The sequence below is a fragment of the Clytia hemisphaerica genome, unplaced genomic scaffold (genome assembly GCF_902728285.1).
Source record: "Clytia hemisphaerica strain Z4C2 unplaced genomic scaffold, Clytia hemisphaerica genome assembly, whole genome shotgun sequence".
Taxonomy (NCBI): Eukaryota; Metazoa; Cnidaria; class Hydrozoa; order Leptothecata; family Clytiidae; genus Clytia; species Clytia hemisphaerica.
The window spans coordinates 807,539-827,786 of record NW_027104543.1 but is presented as its reverse complement, the minus strand read 5'-3'; the positions used below and the strand labels follow the sequence as shown (position 1 = coordinate 827,786).

Here is a 20,248-nt window from a genome sequence, read left to right as displayed (position 1 = left end):
CCACACACAACTACACAAAAACACACACACACACCACAAAACACCCCCCCACCGCCCAAAAAAAAAAAACCACCACCCCCCCCCCACCACACCACGCCCCTCCCCACACACAAACACACACACCCCCCCCCGCTGCCCGCCCACACCCCAACACAACAGAACAACACACACCACCACAACACCCCACACACACACACCACACCACCGCACAGCCTCACACACACCCAACATCACACAACCCCACCCCACACTCACCACCCCCTACACGACAACCCCCCCCACACACCCCCACGCCCCACCCACGCCACCACCCCACACACACACCCACACACACCCACCCCACCGCGCCACACCCCGCCCCACACACCCACACACAAACCACACCACACACACCGCCGCACGCACCCCACCCACCACCAACCCCCCCCACACACTACCCCACCCCCCCACAAACCCCCCCCACGCACCCCCCACACCCCCCACAGCCCCCCCCCCATCCCCCCCCCCCACGCCCACGCCCACACACACAACAACCCACCCCCCCACCACACCACACACACACACACCCCCCCACCCCCCCCCCACACCCAACACAAAACACAACAACACCACCCCCCTCACCCCCCACCCCACCCAACACCACCCACACAACACAAGAAAAAAAAAAAACCCACCAACCCCACACCAACCACCACACACCACACACCCAACACACACACCACCACACAACCACCACACAAACACACACACACACCCCTCACCCCCCACAAAAAAAAAAAAAACACCACCCCCCACACCCCCACCAACAAAAACACACACAACCGACAAAAAAAACACACACACCACACAACACACACCAACACAAAACCAAAAAAAAAAAAAAAAAAAAAAAAAAAAAAACAACAAACAAAACAAAAACACACACACAACACAACACACACCCACACACACCACACACAACAAAAAAACAACACACAAAAAACAACACACACAACACAAACAAACCACAAAACACACAAAAAAACAAAAAACACACACACACCCACACAACAAACACACACCACACAACAACACGAAAATACAGACCCACCAAAAAAAAAGAAAAAAAGAAACACACAACAACACACACCAAACCGACACACAACCAAAAAACAAACACACAACAACAACAAAACACCACACGACACACACAAAACAAACACCACCACACACAAACAAACACACCACAAAAACACACAACACACCCAACACACACAAACACAAACACACCACGACAACCACAAAAACAACAACACAAGCACCCGCAGCACAAAACAACAACAAAAAACACACAAAGAAAAAACACCCACCACACCCACACCAAAAAACGCACAAACAACCACAAACACACACAAAAAAAAAAACAAAAAACAAAAAAACAAAAACACACACCACAAAAAAAAAAAACAACAAAAAAAAACAACACACACACACACACACAGCACAACAACCACACCACACCCACACACCCACACCCCACACAACACCACACACAAAAAACAACAACACAACAACACATGACACACCCAAACACCCCCACACACAAAACACACAAACACAAAACAACACACACAAAACAAAACACACCACACAACACACACAAACACAAAAACCATACACCCACAACCCAAACAAAACCACAACAACACACAACACCACGAACTGCAGACACACAGACACACCCCACACAACCAACACCACACCACACAAAAAAACACACGAAAAAAAAACCGATATACGAGTCGGGATACCAGGAAACCAAAGCAAAACACAAAAACAACCGCACCACAAAAACACCAAAAGAAAAACAACACAAACAACAAAAAACACACAACCCACACACAACAACAAAACAAAACAAAAAAAAAAGAAAGAAAATCAAAAAGAAAACCAAAAACAAAAACACAAAAACAGACACAAATCCACACAGCTCCTACCCAAGTTCGATTATTACCCTATATACTACCTGGTTTTTTCTTATTTCACCTTTCTTTTCGCGTGTTTTTAACTTGCCCCTTAGTTTTTTTTCTTAGTATTATTCCCCCCTACCCTCCCTCCTCCCTCCCAGTCCCCGCTTTTCGGGCGCCCGCCTTAAACACACCTCTCCCCTTGGTGGCCATTCTCTTTTCTATCCATACAGAGGGTGGGTAACATTCCAGGGTACGGAGACCATTTCCAGGTGGTCGAAAAGACTCTTTTTCCATTTTTCCAGGAGGTAAAAAATTTATTCTAAACATTTCCCAGATGGGTCATTCGTCTCCTACTTTTAGTTGGATGCCCCCTGTTGCGTATTGCCCGGGGGTATCCACACATTTCTAAGAATCTTTTTTTGCCTAAAAAAGATTCGTCTAACCCCCTGTACGGAAATTCAATGGAACAGCCCAATGGGCTACTTTCTCATCGGGACCCATAGGGACATATTGGTCTGTTACAAGGAGGATTGATGATAACTTACAGTTGAAAAGCTCTTTGTTGAAAACTTTGAAAGCTTTGAATGAATCTTCATAGAATTTAGTGATAATTTGATCAGCATTGGTAGATTTCTTCAACAGCAAACAAGCCTTGATTATCAGCAAATTGCTAAAAGAAAAATAGTTTTGGTGAAAAAGCCTTGGCGATGAAAAGTATGCCGTCCCGGGGGGGGGGGGTGCACTCGAGAAAATTTAGCCAAATTTAGCCAAATTTGGGCGAAAATCCTTTAGACCCTTACTGTGGGTGCGTTTTAATGAAAATCTTTGACCATTTTAAGGCAAAATATTAGTTCAGGTATAAACTTATTTCTTTTCTTTTTCGCCAACAAAAATCATAAAAAAAGAAATAAGTTTATACCTAACCTAGCAAAATATGGTCAGATTTTACAAATTTTACACACTTAGACAGTGTGTGCCACTAACTCGATCGGGAAGATTCTTCCGAAATGGGAAGAACCTTCACGAACGGGAAGAAATTACTCGAATTTTTTCTGCCCGTTTGGGAAGATTCTTCCTCTTTGGGAAGTTAAAAAATGACTGAATCTTCGGCGAAGCTATACGATGACCGGCGAAAGTTGAAACTCTTTGGAGGTGAAAAAACATCAAATTTAAAGGTTTTTCACCGAAAGAAAAATAAACTTTACCTTAGAAATCTTGTTAAATTGTGAAAAAATTCCCAAACAGGAAGTTCCAACCCGATCAGGTTTTCCTTATTTCAACTTTTTCCCGCTTCTTCCCGATCTGGAAGTCCGTTCTTTAACTCTTACCCATTCATTACCCGTTTGGGTGTCAAGTTAATTTCGCGTTCGGGAAGGTTCTTCTTGCCGATCGAGTTAGTGGCACAGACTGTTAGAATGCACACTTGCTTAACTATCCATCTTAAAATAATAGTTTTCTCTCAAAGTTAAAACTCCGAATAAGCCTACGTGCTACAGTAATAAATTACTTCCCGTTTAGAAGGGGACATTGTTTTTCTATGAGATAATGAAAGCCTCGAGGCAAAAATTAAAAAGACATTTTCAGGTTTTGCAAGCTCTATAGAACTTGAATCTAAATTATGCCAAGCTTTTCAAAAAATACTAAAAGTAAGGATCATTTAAGGGCACTTTTAGGCTTAAAACCCTAAAGGTTAAAATCCTAAACGTCCTTGTAAAAATAATGTTTATACAAATCTTTGACAAACTTTTGATAGGATGTGCTCTCTTGATCACAAATCCATGGTTGTACGATGTCACTCAACCGTTTGAAGACTTGGTAAACATTTTTGGAAGACTCAAGTGATGTACGGTCCACTTCTTCATTCTCGTCCTGTGTCTGAAAAATATTATTTGAAACTAAATTCATGTGAAAAAATTCAGAATAATCACATCATATCTGTAATTATATTATATCAAAAATCAATTAATTTGAGCCTGTTTGAATTTATCTCGGATGAATTTTAAAATGATTTCCATAATTTCCTTTAGACCAAAGCCTATCTAATATCTGTAGCATTCGGACAAAAAGGCTAAAACTTCGAGTTCGAATTAGATCGTAGTTTTGTGCTCTTAGATAAGGCTTTTTTATGTTGACTTTGAAAGTCAATCATTCTTTCATAGTGATTTTGTTCTAAGATCAAAGAATCTCTCTTATGAAAATTGTGATTCTGATCATAACATAGTTCTTCAAGAAGTTGATTTTCTTTCTCTTCATTTTTATCAAGATTTTTTAAAGACAGACTTAAAATATTTTTCCAAAACCTTTGAGTAAGTTCTAAAGTGACATAGGCACTTTGATAATAGTTTCAAAATGAGACAAAATTGGTAGAGTAAAACTGTCAAATACAAATTATGACAAAAAATATTTTACATTAACTGTCAATCAATTTTCTTGAAAATTAAAAGAATATATTGACCGTCAATAAACTGACAGTCAATGAAAAACATTGAACATGGGCCTAATCAATGGATGGTTTATGGCCAGGTAGTGAATAAACAGTAGTGTCATATGGATATAAATTAAAGACGATGTACATAATTTGTATGGTAATGCAACGATAAAAATATCTTTTTTTTTCCATATATAGAATTTTACAAGATTTTCTTATGACAAAAATACAATAAAGCTAATTAAAAACAAAAATATAAATTATCAAAATAAAGATAAAATCCACAAGTAAAATACAGTAGACAAAATCATTTCGTTGGATTTGATGTCCAAAAGTAGAATTTTTTTGATGCTGAAAAAAATGCTAAAAACTCATTAGGACTCTTTGTCATTCTTTAAGAAGAGACTGATGTTTAGTTTTCCTATAAAACAGTTCGAAACAAAAAAATACCATATTTGAAATGCAACATCATGATAAACAAAATATAAACAAACACATCAATATTTACAAAAAACTTTTTCCAAAGAAAAATCAACTCCATATAAACGAAGCAACTATATCTAAAAAAAATGTCAACCCAAAATTTGTAGTTTCTAATCTAATATATATCTATAATTCTATTGGGAAACAGTGGGGTAAAGAGAAAAAGGGAAAAATTTGACCCTGAAGAGACACGAGAGATTTACAAAAAATGGTTCATTTTATACGGGTTTTTCAATGGGGTGAAGTTACAAAAAGGGTGGGAAATGGGGAGGGGGGACTCGCAATGAGTAAGAGCAATAGTTATTCTGAATCATCCCACTATAAATTTACAATGAAATAACAAGACTAAAAGAGAAATAAAAGAACATTACTCAGAGTCTTCTTTAAAACTACTCATAAGGTTTTTAGGAACTCTTTGTAAATCAAAGTCTTCGTCCTCGTCACTAGAACATGTAAACAACCGCGAGCGGACAATTCGTTCACTCACCGTGCCAGTTTGCGGTGAGCAGTCTGTTAGGTCGGGACTATCCATACTAGTGTTTCTACTACTGCTTTTGGAACTGTCTCTGGTTATAGGTGACTCGCCAAATAGACCACTTGGGGACGATTCTTGTGACTTGCTTTGGTTAAACATAGGTCTGAATAAAGGACTGTTTTTGTTGAAAAGAGGGCTAACCATGTTTGCACGTAGCTTTTGTTGTGATCGCTTAGCTGGAGAGGAAAACACTGTCGTCTCGATCTGCGATGAAAGTGATTCTTGGGCTTTGCTATGAGTATTAAGTGGAGTGCATCCTTCCTCGCCAAAGACACTGGTCCTTGGAGAAGGAGTTCTCGGTCGCTTTATTTCTCTCATGTGATGAAGTGAGCTCTGTGTACGGTAATCACGTTTGAAGAATGACGTAATTGACGTTAACATCCACATAAAGTAGAACCATAGGCTAAAGAACGGTTGCGTGATTGTTGAGACGTAAGTACTGATTGGTGGACGCCGTGTATTGACTTGACGTACGCACGGCATTCGGAGGATTTGGTCAACTGTTGGTCGATTCGAAGGATTTGGATCCATCATAGAGGAGATTAAGAGAATCAAATCATCCGATAAACCAGTGGTGAATTTGTTTGGCAATTGCTTTTGTCTCAAACGTTGCCACAAAGGTCCTCCGTTCGGTAATTCAAGACTACATGCCAGTTCCAAAACAGTGATACCTAAGCTAAAGATATCAGCTGCTTTTGAGAAAGTTCCTTCAAGAAGTTCAGGTGCAATGTATTTGGAATCACCATCCATAGCATCAACGTCACGTGTTAACTCAACAACCAATCCAAAGTCTCCAATCTTATAGTTGCCATCACGACCAAGAAACAAATTAGCCGGTTTAATGTCCATGTGGGCAAGGTTAGCATCGTGAAGATGTTTAAGCCCGTAACAAAAATCGATGATCATTTTCCAGATTTCTTTCTCCTCGACCGATTGCACTTTTTCGGCATAATCTTTCAGGCTCATCTCGCACAATTCGTATTGAATATACAAATAGTCTAGCTCTTCCCACGCTTTATGGAAATACACGCAATTACAGTGGCCCTGGATCCGCTCACTTTTATTGACTTCCTCCAAGCGTTGTTTACGATCGAAGTCTCCACGGAAACGATCACGTGACTTTTTAATGGCGTATAATTTTCCATCCTCCTTGCTTTGAACTTTCCATACTTCTCCGAAAGAGCCGACGCCCACTTTTGATAATTTGGTGAAACATTGATCAAAATACAATTGATCGTAAGTCTTGTATAATGGGCTTGTCATACTAACGTCTCCTTGCACTTCGGATTTTCTGAAGCTAACTGAATGGGCACCGGGCGTTGAACCGCGTCGATGGCGGAAAATACGACTAATGGGCGGTGCTGATTTGACGGGTGAACGTGGCGCATATAGACTGTCGTTCAAGAGTGATTTCTTCTTTCTGCTGAAATTTGAATCATCAGCAATGGTTGGGACTGGTCTTGGCGTGTTCATCATGCCTGAAAATGTAAAGAGAAATACAAGATTTAAATGATACCATGACATACAAAAATCTCATACAATTGACAAGTAGAGGACGGGTATAACAACTACAACGAATGTAAGTTTACTTGGGATTTTCAAACCATTTGTTTTCTATTTACAGTACCCTGCAGAATAACAGATAGTTCGGTTAGTCGCCATGGTTATATCCATTTACTGAAAAAACGTCCCGAGCCAAGACATTGTAAAACCCTTAAGAGAAACTAACCGTTTATAAGCCCATTGAGTAATTTCTGATAGAATGATTGTTAAAAAATCACAATCCACAGTTATACGATCTAGTATCAAGTATTGTGAAATAATTCACCAAATAAGGTCAAAATATTGCGTAGCGAACACATAAAATTTCATTGAAATTTCCCTTTTTTTACCACACGGCTCAGATTACAACCTTAGAAAGGAGAGCATGAGAAAAGGAGAGGGGGATGACGAGGTTTCCACTCTCGACAAAATGACATCACTGTCATAAATCCGGGATTTTCGTACCACTTGGTAACCCAAACATAAACAAAACTTAGACTCTAATACAAAGAATTAGTAAGAGTCTTAGTATTTGAAGAAATGGAGAAAAAATATATTGTTGTAGAAACGGGTGCACAGCACAGTAAATAGTGTGATTGAGTGCCTGCTTTCATGGAATTTTTGTAAATTTTAATGATTAAATATATCTAATTTAGTACACCCACAGCACACAAGTAAAATCGCAAAATAGTACCGCCAATTTATATATTTCGCGTTCTTTATTACAGGGAAATTTTGTTCACAAAAACACCCACATGACTCGCCGTGCACCCGCACTCACATAAAACGAAAGACAATCTCACCTTCTCGCCTCAGGAATAACTCCATTTTTTGTCTCTCTGTCTTTAGTTAGAAAAAAAATCAAATCAAAATTCTTCAGTTCTTCAAGAAATTAATTGTATCCACTCGTAAATTCAACTACGAACCATCACTTGACAACTTAAGCGCGTCTAATGATAAACAGTAATGAATAGCGGTTTGACTTAGGCCGTTATTCTAAATAACACCTATCACAAGTTAATTGCAGTAATTATGGTGAACTATCTACACAAAGAACTTATAAGCCGACTGAAAAGGCGGGTTGAATGCCTGACAAGAAGATCACGCGCGAACAAATAAAATCTCGAGTAAACAAAAACGCGCACAAAGAAACATATCCGAAGCATGAATTAAAATCGGTTGCTTTGTTTGCGAGTTAAGGATTTTGGATAGAAAGGGGGGAAATAATGAAACTGTTTTATTTGTATAAAACGCGTTTAGTAAGAACTGAAATTTGGCGCTCCAAATGAACAAAACTTTTTTTTTGATGTAAACGCTCGTTTTTTCATCCTCGAGGAAAGACAACGTAAAAGTTTAAAATTGAACGTTTTTCTGCAAGCATAAAGCCAAAATTTTGCCAACATAAAACAAGAACTTTTGAAATAAGTTCTTATAAAAGACACGTCGGTAATCTGTTAGTTAGTAGAAAAACAGGGATTTGTAGGTAAGAGCGAATTTCCTGTGAGATAAAGTATCAGGATTTTGTGATGTTGTTTTTAGAATAAGAGGTATGTTACAAACAAAAAGAGAATTACAGTATCAGTGTAAGAAATTAGGAAAATTTATATTTTATGAATTAGTATGAGCGCATTGAGCTACAAGAATTTTTCTTTGTTCTCATATACGTAGATTATCACTTTAACGGGAAAAATAGGCACTATACTAAAGGTTAGAGGAAAATGTTTAGATCATACCAATTCATTTTTTCTTATGGTTCATTTATTACGAATGTCAATCAATCAATCAATCAATCAATCAATCAATCAATCAATCAATCAATCAATCAATCAATCAATCAATCAATCACATGTTAAAGGTTATGGTTATCTGCACGTTTTGCACAAATAAACTTTTTCCTCGATTTTCTTGAAGATACAATATCTTGAATTATGTAACCGTTTAAAAATGATCATTTAAAAGGAGATTTTATCACTAAAATAATTACGGACGAAACTAAAATGGTGGTCTAACTCAATTAGTAAATTAATTATTTTGCCTCGCGGAAGAAAAAATGTGCTGGCACAAGGAAGCCAGAATAATCAGAAAAATTGGTTATACACGTTGTTTATTTATAAGAACAAACTATATAAGAACATAAAGCTTTGATGGCCAAAATGCTGAGAACAAGTTAAGAACATTTTAAGGCTTAGCAGACTCTAAAACACCCGAATTTTTAGGAAAATGAATAAAAATGGTCACAAAATGGAGAAAATAAGAACATTTTAGGAACATTTTTAAGCTTAAAACATCCGATGGATTCAAAGATGTTTTTATAAAAAACGCGTACTATAGGAGTAAGCAAGTAGTTGCGTGTTTCAAATATCTTAACAGTTTCATTAATTCGTGAATATTTTCTCGTTTACTGTAGCTGATATCGAATAGAGTTGCTAGAATACCACTCAAGTATCTTACTAGGAGTCCCCCAAAAACATCCTCAAAAGTCTATACGAAGACGAGTGCTTTAAATTCCTTAAGCAGTTCACAAAGTTCTTATAAGAAAAACTGAGAATTATCAGTGTTTATATTTCCCTCAATTAATGACCACTTAAAATGCAGTTTTCGCTTTTAAAATCACATTTACACCATCGATTAAGCGAAAAAATCAAAGTGACGGATAATTAATCAAAACGTTCGAGAAAAAAATGCTAAACTCCCACCCGAAAATACTCGCGATTTCAAAAACGATGGAGAGAAACAATTAGACTATTTGAAAAGCTCTAAGAATTAGACTGTCAGATTGGGGCGATCGGAAATGATTTTGATTGGAGAAACGAGACCCTATTATTACCGGAACCCATTTTTAGATGATGAGGATAACGAAACCTTTGTCTTTTGGAACCGTCTTTTGTTTTGTTCGTTACTATGAAATACTATTTACTATGAAGTTTTCAAACTATGAACAATTTGAAATTATCTAGGTAGGGTGGATGCCTCTGCGTAATTGATTTTTTACGGCCGTTAAATATATGCGAAGAAATAAGTATAATACACTTTTTTATAAGAACAATTTTATAAAAACAATGAGGCTCAAAATACGAAATACTATTTATTACGAAATTTTCAAACTATGAACAATTTGAAGTTATCTAGGGAGGGTGGATGCCTCTGCGTAATTGATTGTTTACGGTCGTTAAATATATTATAGTATTGTGGTATAGCGACCGTAGTGCAGTGGTAGAACATCCGGCTACGGTTCGCAAGGTTGTGGGTTCAACCCTAAGCCGGGTCATACCAAAAATTCCCAAAATAGTACTTGATACCTCTCTGCTAGATGCTCAGCAATTAAGAGAAGGATCAAGGGTAAGTGGAGCAATCCAGGGAGAAATAGTAGCGCCCTCTCCTACCTTCGGGTAGACAGCTATCGAAAAAGGAGCCTTCGGGTCGCCTCCAACTGCGGTCGCAGACTTACTTACTTATAGTATTGTAAAAACCAGTGTTGCAACTAGGTTTTGTGAATATGGACGGAAACCTTAGGATTAGATGGTCATTTGAACCAAAAACCCTCTTACTGGCAAGACGGAAATGATATATTTGTATCTCAACTGGACGGATATCCGTCTACAGACGGAAAAGTTGCAACACTGAAAAACTTTTTTGCTGCGTTTACTGCACGATAAAACCATAATTTTGGAAAACTTGCCAAACCAGTACTATGAACCCGTTTGGTCAGTAAAATGAGATAAAGGAAACGAAATTGTCTTACCTTATTCCAAGATTGTTCAAGGTCGAACCAAAATGTACTTTCTGCTAACAAAACTTTCAAAGACGTACCTGAATGAAAAAACGAGAAAAAGAAAATACAGAAAACTAGGAAAAGCGGGTGATCTATCTCGTTAAAAATGAGGACAAATCTTGTAGACTGAAATTGTCGGGGAAAAAAGAAATGAAGATCTTCTTCACTTTTATTTAAGATATTACTTAAGAATGAGATATTATTAGAATTTTTATTTTCATAACATTGGTTTAATTTCAGCCTAAGTAAGTAATTTCTTCGTTTTTATCAGAAGCATATCTGAGATTACATTCACATACTTTAAAGGAAGTTTCTAGAACATACTGTAAGTTTCTAGATAAGAATCGAGTGAGTAAAATGTAGAGCTTTCTATGTGTTGGATTAAAAAAATAATGAGTTGAGAATAAAATTTCCTCAAAAAAATATCTACAATAAACGTGTAAAAGGAAGAATGAATGAACCCTTACTTTTCCACAACTCATTCACATCTACACACTAAGAAATTAATTTTTTTCTCGTTAATTTCTCTAACAACTAAATCCATACAACCAGTCTTCACTTATACTCTCAACAACAAAAAGCAAAAACAACCTATCAACTATCCAATAAAAGACACATCGAAAAATGTCATTAAACATTCAAAAACATGGCTAATTGCAGGTCAATTAAAGAAGAAATTAATTCGAAACAAAAGAAAAGTTATTAATTGTCTGAGAAGCTTTGATGAGCCGTGATACGCGTTTATTAATCAAAAGAATCGTGTCAAGGAAAGAGGACTGTAATTAGTACACCAAGAAAAATTCCGACAAACCTAAACAAGCGATGTGTGAAAAGGAATTAGTTCGGAAGCCTTTAATCGGAATTCCTTTCACTGGTTTTCGCGAACAGTAGAGTCTCTTTAACTTAAACCAGATTTACCGTCCCTTCAGTTAAGAATGTCTTATAAACCTTGCCCCATAACTCGAAATTTTCTTAATTTGAACAAATTTTTGTTCCTCGTGCGGTTTCGAGTTATAGAGACTCAACTGTGATGTTTCAAGTTTTCCCAAGTACACGTTTTTTTTATAAAACATCCAAAATTTTTGAAGACTTCGGATGTTCTTAACTTTTTGAGTTTTAAGCCTAAAAATGTCGTAACATGTTCTTATAACGCCTTTTTTGAGTATTTTTGTCCATGTTCTTATGAAATTTACAGGTGTTTTAGAGCCCGCGAAGCCTTAAAATGATCTTAACTTGTCCTTAACATCTTGGCCATCGAAGCCTTATGTTCTTACATAGTTTGTTCTTATAAAAAAGCCGACAGCCCCCTCTGATTTGTTCTGGTATGAAGAATGCGAATCGGCCTCAAAAATTGCGTCCGCTCACGTCAAGTCATTTCAGATGGAAATCGAACATAAGGCTTTGAAGTCAAATATTAAGAACGTGACAAGAATATTCAAGGTTTCGCAGACTCTAAAACACCCATTTTCTTAGAAAATCCCACAAAAATACCCAACAGATGGTGAAAATAAGAAAATTTTAAGGACATTTTTAGGCTGAAAATCATCTTAATATTTTACGGTATATTCTTAGATTAGGATCCAATCCAGCCTAAATCTTGCATGTAATACATACATCGAGCAAAGATTTGGCATTTTTGTGAAAGCTTTTAGCATTGCTGAGGGATAATTGGAAATTTACAGGTAAAAATGCTCTAAAATTTGGCATTCTTAGGTTCAATTGCCGAATTCTATGGTGATGTTAAATTCTTAGCATATTCTTAATTTCTTTGCAAATTTCATCAAGAATATTCTTAAAAAGTATATTTTTATAAAAAAGCGTGTAGGTCCGTCAGTGATAATGAAAAGCAAAAAAAGAGCATGATTTCCAACCAGCACTTAGCCGTTACCACCGAAAACCGGAAATCCATGGTTTTAATAATTTCGCAGAGAAATTGCTAATTTAAAAAAAGACCTGTTCAATCCTAACTATTGCAGCCGTCGAGGCATAATTAAGTTAATCTTTAATTACTCTATATGATTTTAAAAATGAGCAGAAAATTGAATGATTTTCTAGAGAGAAATGATCATTATTACACGGCCCAAAGAGAACCGAAAGGAAGTCGATAAAGCCATACAAAGAATTCCGATACAGAGAAGGTGTCACAAATTATCCTATTTCCTCATCCGGCTAGTTTCCCAAAATTGCAAACGAAATTAGCAAGATTTAAAACGGAAATTTTAGACTATTTTAAAGATGTGAAATCAAATTATCTATAATATCTGCCATACAATCCACCGATCCAATCGAGAAGCATGAAAGCATTAAAGGCCTTGTAATGTTGACATCAATCCCTTTCGGTCCCAGAGCTTTTCCCTTGCGCAAGCGAAAGGGCACCCCAAAACCAACTTATTTTCTTCAAAAAGTTCCATTGAGTTAGATAATTGAAGTTTATTTCTTCCTTTTTTCTAGTCACCCAACTAATGTTATGTTTAGAAGTTATCAGATATTCCGATGGCAGATTGGCGGCCGCCCACGCTAAAGCTCTAAAGGAGCGGACCGATTTCCCATCGGAGAGGAATGATAGTCGGCCTTTGATGTGCCGCATCCCGGGTTCAAGTACACGGGTTGAAAATTTCTGCTTATTGATGCCAGATAAGTTCAGAAGCAATATCAAATTGTGACTCGCGGGAATTGGCTGATGAAAGCAGTACTAATTTAGAAAAAAAACTATTTTGATCTTATTAATCACGGCTACATACCTCAAAATAAAAATGTAGTAAAACCAAGTGAATAAGTGACAATAGAAAGCTATAAAGTAAACACTAAACTACAACCTAGTTTTAGTAGACAAAGTTTATATAGTGATCAACCACGGCTTATAGTAAATAAACATGGTGGAGTAAGCTAGAGAAATCTTCATACATACCGCAGAGGAGTAGCTAAAACATGAAAAAGGCAAGCATAAGCATATCTACTCGTCCTAAACAGTGATTTTGTACTAAGATTTTAAGAGGGTTATTTGCCAAGAAAAGGTGAGATTTGTGTTCAGTCAAGACTCGAGTGTCTGAAAAGGCTAAAATAAACAAAACTGTTTTTGCTGTGAATACGTGCTAGTTCTTGTTGATAAATTGCACGTGATTCTACAACCAAAGGGTTTGTATTTATAGAAATATTGTAAGAACGGTTTTGTGGAGTTTCAAATGAATTCAAGAGAAAAGAAAGCTTGGATCTTTAGTACGTTAACAAGAAACAAGAGCTACCCTCTTTTTTTTCTTTTATAAAAACTAAGGTATCGTCTAAGTCACATCACTTAACAGTTATCAACACAGTGTCTCGAAAATTATTTCCCTTACAACAACAACAAGATTTGTAAATGGTCAGTCTAGTTAACAAAAACATATAAACGGCCACACCATTAAAAAGATAAACTTAGTCGAAATTATTCATATTTAACGCATTGAGGCTAATATCACAAAATGCCATTACATAATAGAAAATTAATCTCAAAGTTCAAATTGTCTAGTGAATCGACGAGCAAGATTAATCAAGGTAAAATAGCTATCAAAATTGATGATTTTTATCTCTCTAAAAATTGTCCGCCAACCAGCCGAACGTCCGTAAACTAGCCGATAGAAAAGTCGACTTTTCGATATATAATCATTTGAACAGGTTCCGACATATATGAAAAACATCAAAATAACCCAAAGAATGGTATATGATAGGTCGTATTTAAATTTTATAGTTTTTGAGAAATCCGTCCGTCGGCCGGCCTAATGACTGTAATAAGTTTAAAACCCTTTTTTTAATGTCTTGCTGAAAGTAGGAAAATAAAAAGGAGCACTAATTTCCATTTTGAAAGTTGTAGCCACTCAATAGACAAATCTTACTTCAATTCATTTGACGAAGACCTTAGAAAGAGGTCGTAAAAGGCCGTCCTCCATGCCCCTGAAGGTTTAAGAACTATAGCGGCGCACTCGCTGTTAAAAAGGGGTGTGGTATCTAGTGCAGATTAAGATTTACTAATATTTCGTAAGACAGGTCAAAAACTCGATGCTTTAAATGGATCAAAACACACCTCAAATCGAGAATCTTCTTCATAAAGTCTATAACAGATGTATTGACGTGAGACCATAAGGACGACTCATCAGAGAGCTTAAAATATACAAAGCTGAAACCGCAAAATGATAAAAACAAGATTATTTTTAATCTTGAGGTAAAATAACAAAAGTCATAAATAACATTACCTACCCAAACGGTTCAAATAGAGAAAGAAGAGTTTATATACTTCTCTATGAGAAGTTGAAAGAGGAAATTCTTTAAAAAAACATTGTTTGATGAACCAAAATAGAATAGAAATATAGCACAGACAACAAACAGACAGTATCGAAAGTAGATACGGGGAAAGGAGAAGCTATTGGGTCTCCAATGGCAACACCATTTCCAGCCAGTCAGTCAAGTCTCGTTGTGCTATGTTCAATGTTGTTGATTCATAAGCAATACCATAGCAACGAAAACCAAGGGTGGTAAAAATCCTTCCGCGAAGAAACCCCCTCCCAAAAGTGGATAAAGCAAAATCGATTGGCTGTTAGATCGCCCAACGGGACAGAATTGTACAAAACAATGATTGTGGCTACTATTAAATAAATTTCGAAAAAATTAAAAATGAAACAACACCAGCCCTTGCACACTCAATCAACTTTTCACAACTTTCGTCAGCTTATAAATTAATTGAACTAAACTCGAGTTTGCCAGTAACATTTCGAACTAAACATAAAAAGTAATCACGCAAAAATCTAAACCCTATAAATATCGTCAAAGTAATTTAGGTCCGCTTTCACTTTCAAAGGGGAAGTTTTCAAAGCGGTAGAATAGGGTAGAAACGTTTGTACCTGTTGAAAAAGTACAACTTTTTAATAGCAGATTTTGACTTTTAAAGAAATAAGCTGCCAATGAATTCACTTTGGTTAAAACCCACTCGTAAAAAGAAATGCAAGCGTAGTTTCAAAATGTCAAGAACAACACTGCATACCTATCGAAAAAGTACAACTTTGAAAAACCAACCTTTTCTTCCGAAGCAATAAGCTGCCAAGCAGCTTACTCTGGTTAAAACTCACTCATAACAAAACAATCGAAATGCAAACGTAGTTTCAAAGTAGCAAGAACAAGACAGAAAGTGCATACCTATCGAAAAAGTACAACTTTGAAAAACCAACTAATAAGCAATAAAGCTGCCAAATAGTTTCCCGTAGTAAAAATCACTCAATATAAAACAATAGAAATGCAAGCGTAGTGTCAAAGTTGTAAAACAGGACAGTCCATTTGTCATCAGATGACGAATAAGTGTTTTTTTATATCAACAGTTATGTCTGGAAGACAATGGTGAATTCAAGAGCAAAAGTCCCTGTATAATTTGAATGGTTTCATAAGAACAAAACTTTGTTTTCTTTTTGCGTAAAAATATATAAGAAGAGTAAAACCAACTGAAAACTGTCATTAAAAGGACAAATTATTTAAAAAGGATATAGTCATTGGCTTAGACAATCTTTTCTATTCTACTTACTTTTCTCAAAACAAGTTTCTCACAACAAAACAAGTTCAGAGTTCTTATAAGTATTCTCCAGCTGAAAAATCAAAATATTCTTTTGTCTTGGTCAAGTGCTTGTAAAGGTGGGATGACATCATGAATTTCAGTTGATAGTCCACTTTAAAAATAACCCTTCAGTAAAAAAATAGGTGTTACTATTTGTTCAAATAGAAAAAGTAATGTTGACTGTCTCTGTGTATCAAGTTCAGGCATGCCTTCCTATGACATGCTATTCTCGAAAGTTTTATCTTAATTGAAAAATAAAACCTTCAATTCAATGCAAGGTCAAATTTTCATTTTCATTTGAGACTTTTGTTTATGATTGTTTTCACCAGTCATTGATTGATACAGTATTCACTTGGTTTCATTTAAAAACATGATCACACAATAAAATTTCAAAAGGTCAAAAAGTCATGGAATTGAAAACAGATTTGTTTTATAGTCTTTTTATAGAAATATGATGTAACATAATATTATGCTCCATATTTGTATGTATCATAAACGATTAAACAGAATTTCAACTTCCCAGAATAATTTAACTCTGCATGCCCAATAGGCTGGCCTCTATGGTGCATAATTAAAGCAGTTGATATTTTTTGCCTCCAAGAAATATTTAAAAAAATTAATACAGTGGTTCTCAGAAAACCCAAGGCCAAGGTTGGAATAAATAAAACTAAAAGCAAGAAATAAGAAACTTCAGGGGCTTCGTCAGGAAATAAGGGATCTAAAAGTATCTCTCCAATAACTCATAGGTCTGAGAAAATTCAACTACAGATAGTAAAAATCTTAAGATATTCACCAAAAGGAAAAGTGAACACAATGTTGCCAAATCTGATGATTGTGTAATGTGTCAAGGTTGTCCTGTGTCACAGACACTGTCAGATTCTAACTTAGAATCTTTTTCTCCCTGACCAAAACAACAGTACTTTGAGGATGCCTTTAGGTCGTCCTAGATTGAACTCAGGTAGCTACAACATTTAGTTGGTCATTTTCAAGTTCCCCAACATAAAAGGAGTAGAGTGAAGATAGAGCATTTGAATATGATAAACAAGGTTGTAAAATTACAGATACTAAAATTAGGTTTGTTGAGGATATTGCTTGATTGCTTGGATATTAATATTGCTATCATTTAATGTTTTTGAATAAAAAAAAAGAAAACAAGCAACATGCTGAATGGACCTACCTGTTGATCAAAATCAGATAAAAGTAGGTGTTCTACATTTTACTATTGGTATTGAGCAAACACAATAAGTTTTTGAAAATTTTCCAACGAAAAAAAATTTTCCGAGAAAAATTACTTCAGCCACATTTTAAGATACCTTGCACTCTATCTTTCTGATAAAAATCAGGAAAAACTAATGAAGCAATTTTGCACCAAGTCCAAAAAACTTTTTTTTTAGGTAGTTTTTGGCCCAAATTTGCCCCCAAATTTTTTTTTCAAAATCGGGCTTCGTCACTTTTTAGGCATTGCTATTTTGTATCATTGTGCAAAAAAATAACAAGCAACATGCTGAATGGACCTACCTGATGATGAAACTTAAATACCAATAAGGAGAAAAACAATCATTAAGAAAATATAGCGCCTAGCGAAAATGCAATAAATGTCATCATTGATTGTTGATGGGGGGGGAGGGGTTTAGGGAAAAAAGAAATAGAAAGTTCCGGTTGCAGAATTGCAAAAGTTTTATTGACAATTGAATCATGCTTGATGGTGGCATTGTTATCAATAATTTTTTTAAGTGAAAAAACAAAGAAATGTATGGAAAAAGCCCAATTCAAATCTGCAAAAACGGCGATTTCTCGCATATTTCCGGCATTTTCGGCCGGAAAAATCTTTTTCTCAAAAATCGGACTCGACAATGATTTGGGCATTGTTAATACGCATCTTTGAGCAAAAAATCAGCAAAAACTAATGACAAAATCTTGAGAAAATACCAAAAAAACAGTTTTTCCGGCATATTTCCAGCATTTTCGGCCGGAAAATTTTTTTTCTCAAAAATCGAACTCGGCCATGTTTTGGGCATTGTTAATACGCATCTTTGAGCAAAAAATCAGAAAAAACTAATGATAAAATCTCGAGAAAATGCAAAAAAACCTGTTTTTCCGGCATATTTCCGGCATTTTCGGCCGGAAAATTTTTTTTTCCAAAATCGGGCTCCGTCACATTTTAGGTATTATCATTTTGCATCAGTGTGCAAAATTTCATAAAAAAATATAAAGTACAGCTCGAGAAAATCAAGAAAACCGGAATACCGTTTTTCCGGCGAAAATGGGCTGCACCGGCGATTTTTAGAAAGTTCCGGCTTCAAAACTCAGTTCTATTGACGATTGAACCATGCTTCATGGTGGGCATTGCTATTATTAATGTTTTTGTGTGAAAAAACAACGAAATATAAGGAAAAAGTCCGATGAAAATCTGCAAAAATGGTGATTTCCGGCATATTTCCGGCATTTTCGACCGGAAAAATTTTTTCTCAAAAGTCGGACTCGGCCAAGTTTCGGGCATTGCTAATACGCATCTTTGTGCAAAAAATCTGAAAAAACTAATGATGAAATCTTGAGAAAATGCCAAAAAACCGGTTTTTCCGGCATATTTTCGGCATTTATGGCCGGAAATAAATTTTTTTTGCATCATGGTGCCAAAAATCAAAAAAAACTAATGAGCCAATCCTGAGAAAAGCTGGTAACAGACGGACGGACGAACAGACGAACAGACGAACAGACGAACGAACGGACGGACATCGGTTAATTTATAGGACCTCTACCCCACCGGGGTAGGTCCAAAAAAAACTAATGAGCCAATCCCGAGAAAAGCTGCTAACAGGAAAATGGTAAAAGGGAATTTCCCCAAAAAACGAAAATCCGTAATTTACGACGAAAAAAAATTTTCCCAGAAAAATTACTTCAGCCACATTTTAGGGTACCGTACCTTGCACTCTATCTTTCTGCCAAAAATCAGGAAAAACTAATGGAGCAATTTTGCACCAAGTCCAAAAAACCTTATTTTTAGGTAGTTTTTGGCCCAAATTTGCAAAAATCCGTATTTCACGACGAAAAAAAATTTTCAGCCACATTTTAGGGTACCTTAAAGGAAGAAATTTTGGCGGAAAGAAAATTTGGCGGATTTGACTGAAATCCGACCGCCAAATTAAATTCCCGCCAAATTTAGTTTTTTCGTCCATCCGCCAAATTAAATTCCCTCTGAAAAAACTTTTTTGTCCATCCGCCAAATTAAATTCCCGCCAAAATTTCTTCCTTTAAGGTACCTTGCACTCTATCTTTCTGCCAAAAATCAGGAAAAACTAATGAAGCAATTTTGCACAAAGTCCAAAAAACCTTATTTTTAGGTATTTTTTTGCCCAAATTTGCCCCCCAAAAGTTTTTTTCAAAAATCGGGCTCCGTCACTTTTCAGGCATTGCTATTTTGTATCATTGTGCAAAAAAAAAAAAAAAAATAATGAGCCAATCCCGAGAAAAGCTTGTAACAGACGAACGGACAACGGTCAAATTAAAGGACCTTCCGGTAGGTCCAAAAATATAACGAAAAACATCCAATGAAAATCTTTAAAAAAAAGACTATTTCCGATATATTTCTGTGATTTTCGGCCAGGTACTTTTTTATTTTCTGGTTTACGGATATTTTATAGTGTGCAAGGGGGTTCCAGGTCCCACCTAAAAATTCAGGTCCCACCTAACCCTAAAATTCCCACCCTCAATCCAGACTCCCAAATCCCAGCTAAAAATACTATCCCCACGAAAAATTATACTAATTCGAGGAACGAAACAAAAATTCTTACAGTGTAATAATAAAAAGGAGAAAAGTTTAGTGTAGTAAAAGAATTATTCATAGAATATAAAATTTAGAAAAAATTATATAATTAAATTGGAAATAAGAAAAACCTAACATTAACATTACCAAAACACCAAAAATCCCATCTAAAGAAATTAATCCCCATCTTAACTTGTTTCTCTC

General features: G+C 36.1%; 2 protein-coding genes across 4 annotated transcripts in view; both read right to left on the bottom strand.

Annotated features, from left to right (window-relative positions):
• The window catches only part of LOC136822607 (anaphase-promoting complex subunit 2-like), a 61,717-nt gene that overhangs the window by 35,304 nt on the left and 6,165 nt on the right, over positions 1-20,248 (bottom strand). For both annotated transcript variants that reach the window (XM_067078871.1, XM_067078870.1), the window contains exons 2-4: positions 10,680-10,747; positions 3,694-3,824; positions 2,495-2,619 (exon numbers count right to left, since the gene is read on the bottom strand). In XM_067078871.1, coding sequence (XP_066934972.1) covers positions 2,495-2,619; positions 3,694-3,824; positions 10,680-10,747 — 324 coding nt within the window. The remainder of the gene's footprint in view (positions 1-2,494; positions 2,620-3,693; positions 3,825-10,679; positions 10,748-20,248) is intronic.
• Positions 4,535-8,004, bottom strand: LOC136822608 (membrane-associated tyrosine- and threonine-specific cdc2-inhibitory kinase-like). Of its 2 annotated transcripts, none has more exons than XM_067078873.1 (2): positions 7,125-7,158; positions 4,535-6,873 (listed from the first exon to the last, which is right to left on the bottom strand). In XM_067078873.1, exon 2 carries the CDS (start codon positions 6,869-6,871, stop codon positions 5,228-5,230), a length of 1,644 nt encoding a protein of 547 aa, XP_066934974.1. In that variant the 5' UTR covers positions 6,872-6,873; positions 7,125-7,158; the 3' UTR covers positions 4,535-5,227. The 2 variants fall into 2 exon arrangements, with proteins under 2 accessions (XP_066934974.1, XP_066934973.1); XM_067078872.1 differs by lacking the exon at positions 7,125-7,158 and adding an exon at positions 7,741-8,004 and having other exon boundaries at positions 4,744-6,873.